Source organism: Stylophora pistillata, chromosome 11 (assembly GCF_964205215.1).
Source record: "Stylophora pistillata chromosome 11, jaStyPist1.2, whole genome shotgun sequence".
Taxonomy (NCBI): Eukaryota; Metazoa; Cnidaria; class Anthozoa; order Scleractinia; family Pocilloporidae; genus Stylophora; species Stylophora pistillata.
In genome coordinates, this window is record NC_142529.1 from 13,167,575 (window position 1) to 13,174,524 (window position 6,950).

Here is a 6,950-nt window from a genome sequence, read left to right on the forward strand (position 1 = left end):
GTTTGGTGCACGGAGCCAGAAAATTTTGTGAATTTGTTTCTTAAAATAGCCTTGAATTAGATTTGCTTTTGTACGAAAGATATTCTGAAATTATTGCTCAAGTATTGATACGACGCTAGACGCTATGACATTGAAGACAATCTGAGAAACATAACCAAACTTTAAACAACTAAACTTGATTTGTAAAAAATTAATAACTAGCACACTTGTGACTGTTGTTAATTTGGAAAGTTTGGAGGTCACACATGATTATGTAAGTTGCTTCTTTTAGTAAATCTGATATGTGTGCTTTAAAGTCAAAAAGGTGACAAACGTACGTTTGTTTTAGGAAAGAAGAACTTGAAGAGGACAACAATGAAGCAGAGAAGAACAAGAGTCGTGACTGATCAAAGATTATCCTTTCTGCATCCTTCCTTAACTGAACACTAGTATAACTCTACGCAGACATTTTGTATAAGTTTGGTAATATTGCTTTGGCACGTTTTTGTGAACATGGCTGATTCGAAAGTGGGCGACACTGAAAGTTGCAATTCAACCGTTTTTTTTTTCTATCAGGTTTATCACTAGGAGACTAAAAGGAATAGGGATGGGGGAATTGAACACAGGAACTTAGCTGTATGTTTAATGTGAGAATATTGGAAAAGATTTGTTAGAAAAAAATGAGTCCTCAATTTAAATAGACTGCTTTGCAGCCATTTCTGGAGTCGTCACGCCAGGCGAGTAACTTCGCCTGGCGTGACGACTCCGGAAATGGCTGCAAAGCAGCCATGATCTAATCTTCAATTCTCCCTTAGGAAAATAATGGACAGATTGAAAAAATGTAACACTTAGAGAAAAACATTGCGAAAGATTCTAAAGCAGCAATCAATCAGAGAGACATTTAGGACGAACGATGCACGAGAGATAGGCGTAGTAAGGAAACAGAGAAGAGAAAAAAAAGGGCGTGCGATACCAAGGCAAAAATCAAAAAGATAATATAATAATAACAGTAACAGTAATAACAGTAATAGTAACAGATAATATAATAATTGTAAAGTAACTAACTAACTAACTAACTAACTACCTAACTAAGTAACTAACTAACTAACTAACTAATAATTGTAAAGTAACTAAGTAAGCTATCTGGATAAATAAGAATTACTGAAAAACAAGCTAGGGTTGCAAAATATATAGTCTTACAGAATAGTATTGCAATCAAATTTAATCCTAACAGAACCTATCGATTATTAGTACATTGATTAAAGGATACAGAATTTGCCATTTTTTGTAGAAGAATGGGCACTTCAACATAATCGTCCTCTGCTTCCATTATCGAGAGCAAAAAGTTATGAAGATTTTTCTTAAAAGCTCCTTTGGAGAGTTGACGAAATTCGTTAGGAATTGCGTTCCAAAGTTTAACTCCAAACCTGGAAAAAGAATCTTGATTTAGATTCAGTCTTGAAGTTTTAACATAATAATTTCGAGACGAAGAAAACCTCGTCTCACGCTTGTGCTTTGAATTAGTTTTAGTAAAGAAGTCACAGATGTTAGACGGAGCATTCATGCAGGACACGTCAAACATTATAGAAGATACTTTTTCAGCATATAACATTTGTAAAGGTAAAATTTTTGAGGAAATAAATAAAGGCACAGTATGGGCTCCAGGTTCAGAAAAGTATATCAAACGAAGAACTCGTTTTTGAAGCACGAGAATTTTTTGTAAATGGGTTTTGGCAGCTTGACCCAAAGCCGCCAAACCATATGTGAGATGAGGCAAGATCAATGATTGATAAATATTTAAAAGGGTTTTGCATGGGACGAAGTGCCTAAGAACCCAAATGACTTAGGGCTACAATCACGAGTTTAATTACGGGAAAATCCTCCTTGAACTTAACAATTTGATAGCGATTAGTTATAAAGAAAACAAACTTTATTCAAATTAAAGAGAAAGCTTTCGCCGAAACATTTTTATTTGTAAGGCTTCCGAACAAATTTTGAAACAGTTTTTTGAAAAGTAACTGTCACGATGTGACACCTGTCAATTGAAGAGTAAAAAGCATACGCTTTTGAAGAAACAGCAGTACTGGTGTGACAAACACACATGAGTTAATTGATCATGCGACGATTTTCTCGTAAAGAGAAAAACAGAGATCTTACGGAAAGTATTTTTTATTTCCAACGACGATTAATTTTCGAAGATTTACCTCTGTTCCGTTTTAAAATGTCACGGAAAGTCAAATTGTAAGTGAATGCGAATATGTGTTTTGGAGTTGTCAATCTGCTTGTTTGTTTTCTGTAATGGCGTGTATAAATCGGTTATTCTTCCACCGAAAAGCTGAAGCCAGTGAGACTCTTTCTACCTAGACACAAGGAGATCTAATGCGTCTTTTATTCATCGAATTCCTGCGTTTCTGCCGTGAAATTTACGATGAAAGTGTATTTTAGGATTTTGAACTGGTGCTGAATAAAATTCTTTCTTAGCCTAAATTTATAAACTCGTTTGTACCTGGTACATGTCAAACCCATGTGTAGCTTAAAGGTCAAACAGGGATTGTCACTCACTAAATTGGCTCGCCATTAAGTCTTGTGATCGCCTTCGTATGAAATTGTTTTTTGTTGTTGTTGTTGTTGTTGTTAAGTCTGCGTTTTACTAGTCCGCGTTTTACTAGTCCGCGTTTTACTAGTCCACGTTTACTAGTCCGCGTTTTACTAGTCCACATTTTACTAGTTCTCGTTTTACTAGTCAGCGTTTTACTAATCCGCGTTTTACTAGTCCGCGTTTTACTAGTCCGCGTTTGAATAGTCCACGTTTTACTAGTCCTCGTTTTACTAGTCCGTGTTTTACTAGTCCGCGTTTTACTAGTCCTCGTTTTACTAGTCCGCGCTTTACTAGTCCGCCCTTTACTAGTCCGCGTTTTACTAGTCCAGTCCAGTCCAGTCGACGAAATACCATATGCCTATCATTTTTACCAAGGTAGTAGGATTTCAGGTGGTGGTACATTAATTTTTCAAATATCCGATTGAAAATAGACAGTAATGATATTGGACGATAATTACTAGGGTCAGTCTCTTCATCATTTTTGTACACAGGAACAATTTTCGCTTTTTTCAGTTTGGATGGAAAGATGCCCTTTTGCACAGATATATTTATGATGATGGAGAAAGGGTTCGAGATAACGCTTGTTGCGTTAGTTAAAATTCGAATCGGACAAGAGTAGAGACCGTAAGTTTTATTTTTAGGGATCAGAAGTATCTCACGCTCAATTTCCTCTGGCGTAACTGGATCAAAGAAGAAAGAGCTTGGATTATAATTGGGAGACAAGTATTCGGTAAAATAAGGAGATGAACGAGGTACAGTTGAAGCTAGGTTTTTACCGATCGAAGAAAAGTAGTTATTGAAGATGTTAGAAATCTCAAGAGGATCATTAGTTAAGGTGTTATCCTCAGGACGTTTAAGAGAAGAAATGACTTGTTTTCTATTCTTTTTATCTTTTGTTTTCTATTCTTTTTATCTTTTGACGTAAAAGACGGGAAAAAATACAAATAGCGCGCGGATTACTAACTTTAAATCCAAGAAAAGAAAACAAACACTAGGGGAGAAGCAGATGCAAAAATCAAACAAAGAGAATAGATAGTTTTTGAGATGAAAAATTAAGAAAAACAAACGAACAAAAAAAGAATAGATACGAGACAATGAATACGAGGGATGCTGACGCATTTATCACCCGGAAAGATTTATCGGCGGAAGTTAACTTATTGTCAACTAGGCTTGAATCAGGACGGAGTTAGTGTTACTAAAGAATCAGAACGGAGTTAGTGTTACTAAAGAATCAGAACGGAGTTAGTGTTACTAAATCATAGTGTAGAGTGCGATACCTAGAAGAAATCTGCTCTTGTTCTTACTGGCCCCTTACTGATTCATCTTATCCATTGTCGTCATTGCCTCTAAACTTTACAATATTTTTTATTTCTGTATTACCGAGGCTGAATTATACACTGATTTTGATTGGTTCTTACAAATGATCTATTAGAAGACAGACAAATAGATGACGTCACGTTTTGCTACTTATCATAAAAAACAAAAACAAATAGATTCTTTGTCGCTGTGCGTCTGTTCATTATCAGATCACGGAAAATCTTAATATGTATTAAGAACATCATTGATGCGTCAAGCTGCACTTTGTGTGCGACTTATTTGTTCTTACTTCGTTTTGACGTCATCTGTGATTTCTTTACGGAATAGACGAACCCCAAAAGGGAATACGTAACGAGAGGTGTCAAATACAAACAACAAAACAAACTAGAAAATAAGGTAAAGTAGACAACGATACAAGAGAGCCTTCTCTGATGCTGTTATAATATTGACACATATTAACAAATCATGAATCAGAACCAATCAAAATGTAGTAAAGTTATGCCAAATTTATACAATAAATTAATTTGAACTATGCAAGGTTGGCGTTTTGAGGAATTTTGAACCCCCTTAATGATTTTTACATTACAAAAGTTCAATTCATTCAAATAAAACTTACTTGCTACTACAGAACTTCTCTCTCTCACCTCCCATAACCATACTTTGTTAACATATTAATTTGAATATATCAACAAAGTTTAAATGGTCAATTGGCCGCCGTTACGATTATAAAAGCTGACGTTTCAAGCGTTAGCCCTTCGTCGGAGCGAATAGAGGAATTGTGGGTTGTGTGTGCTTTTAAAGGCAGAAAATGGAGCTACGTTATTGGTGGGAACATGGCAACGAGAAAAATACGAATAAATTAGTGGAATGAAAAGCGTTCGTTGATACCTGTGGGATCTAGACTGCCGGTTTAAAAGATGAGCTTTTGTTCAAGAGTTTTACGGCTTTCCGTGCTACCTAAGTCTAAGGAAAGACCGCAGATTGCCGTATGTTGCTTAGAATAATTACATAAATTAAAATGTCTAGCGACTGGTTTCGATGTGTCATTGTCATTGCAGTACTCAATTGATAAAAAGGGGAAATGGTCTAATGAAACTTTTTCACTCAAAGTAATGGCAATCTACAAACTACTATATCAAAAAATTGACACAGGACACAATACTGTCACTGAAAAGTAGTTGGTAACTTTCCCTTAACTTTCATCAAAATGGGGTCATCTGTTAGATGTGACTTTGTCAGAGAGAGGAAATTTCAAGAAAGAAACCTCTAATAACCCTGAATAAGCCTTAGAATCTCCTATGGGTAAAAATAAACATTGATGTGCGTATACAAACATGCTGTTGAAACCATCAACTCTGTCCATGCGCAACTTCACTAACCCTTTTCACTTCCAAGAGTGACCAACGGGTAATTTCTGCATACAATATCAATACATTCTGACCAAGACAGGGGACTAGAAGATGGTAAATTATCATTAAGGGTATATTGTTTGATCCAGTACCAAATTCTGAGGATGTTAATTGCAGCAAAGGTATTGAAGACAGAGGAGAAATGATATTGAGATCTTAGGAGTGTTAAAGAATCTATCTACAGAAATAAATTCCATAAATAAGATTTAATTATTGTCCAAACTACAGATTCACCACGATAAAAAAATCAAAAGCTAGCTGCGAGATCCGATCTTTAAACTATTAGCTTCAGAATATTTTATCATCCATAAACATACTCCAATTATGAGTCTAATGTGACTGCAAAAAGAAAAAATTGAATGGAAAAAAAATACTTTTGCCAGTCCCTCTTGAAGCAAACCACTCTTCAAATTTTTATGATTCATTAATAGAGATAATCCCTTTAAAAAGAAAAGACAGAGTATGCAATTGTAAGAGCTGATGTACTATTCTACAAATAATATTTTGTAAAAAGACAAAGAGGCTAAGAGTAACCCATGCTCATGAAATTGTAACATTGATCATATTCTGTAACAGAAGAAAAGGATTGATGGACTAATTGATTCAATGAGACTTTTTCTGGAGGTAAGGAGACAACTACAACTTCATATGGTATTTACATTTCCTTTGGTACTGACAAGGAGACCACTTAACATTCAAAGATTCTCAAGCTGGTGATCATTTCCTTACTCTTGTGATGTTAATAAATGATTAAACATTATGACTGTAATGCTACGTGTTTATCAATTTGAGGCTTCAACAACCATTCTCCCCTCTCGCCAGACAACACCTTGGGCATTTGAACTTTGGAAGATGGGCTCATTCAAATCTCTCCCTTCCATGGCCTTAATTAAATTGAACTCTTTATCTTTAAGCACCTCCATATAAAGATGAATATATATCATTCACCAGCTAGGAGGTCCGTATTGGGAAAAACTGTGCCCGAGGTCTTAGTTAGCGTCAGAGGCTGTAGGCCAAGGGGCTACTCAAGACAGAGGGCACAACTTTTCCCAATATGTACCGACCTAGAATGGCCTGCCCTGGAAGGACACTCATCCACTCCTACCTGACAACTACGAGACAAGCTTCAGACGGTTAAAGAATCTGTTAAAACGGCATAAAGAAGATCCAAACGTGCTGCTTGATTATGATGCTGTTATCAAGAGCAGATTAAGAGCGGGATTGTAGAAGTCAGTAAGCCAGAATGTGGAGAAGTTGGAAGAGTACATTACCCACCACACCACGTTGTTATTAGGAGGGATAAAGAAACAACAAAGTTCAGAATTGTTTATGACGCATCCTGTAAGTCAAATGGCTGCTCCTTAAATGACTGTCTGTACACTGAGCCAGTACTCTCCTAGAAAATTATGGACATCATCCTCAGGTTCTGAACAACCAAAACAACAAACAGAAAGGCATTTATTGGGGATATCGAAAAGGCATTCCTTAATGTATCAGTTGCAGAAAATGATAGAGATGTTTTGAGATTTCTCTGGGTCGACGACGTCAAGAAGAAAAGACATGAAGTTGTTGTGTTGAGGTTCGCCAGAGTTATATTTGGTGTGTCATCCAGTCTCTTCCTGCTCGATGCAACGGTCAAACATCAT

At 36.1% G+C, this 6,950-nt stretch overlaps 1 protein-coding gene across 2 annotated transcripts in view; it reads left to right on the forward strand.

The window, feature by feature from the left end:
- Positions 1 to 1,657, forward strand: part of LOC111344347 (uncharacterized) — a 33,927-nt gene extending 32,270 nt beyond the window's left edge. For both annotated transcript variants that reach the window (XM_088739179.1, XM_088739180.1), the window contains one exon: positions 329 to 1,657. In XM_088739179.1, coding sequence (XP_088595305.1) covers positions 329 to 386 — 58 coding nt within the window. In that variant the 3' untranslated portion in view covers positions 387 to 1,657. The remainder of the gene's footprint in view (positions 1 to 328) is intronic.
- The last annotated feature ends 5,293 nt before the right edge of the window (positions 1,658 to 6,950 follow it).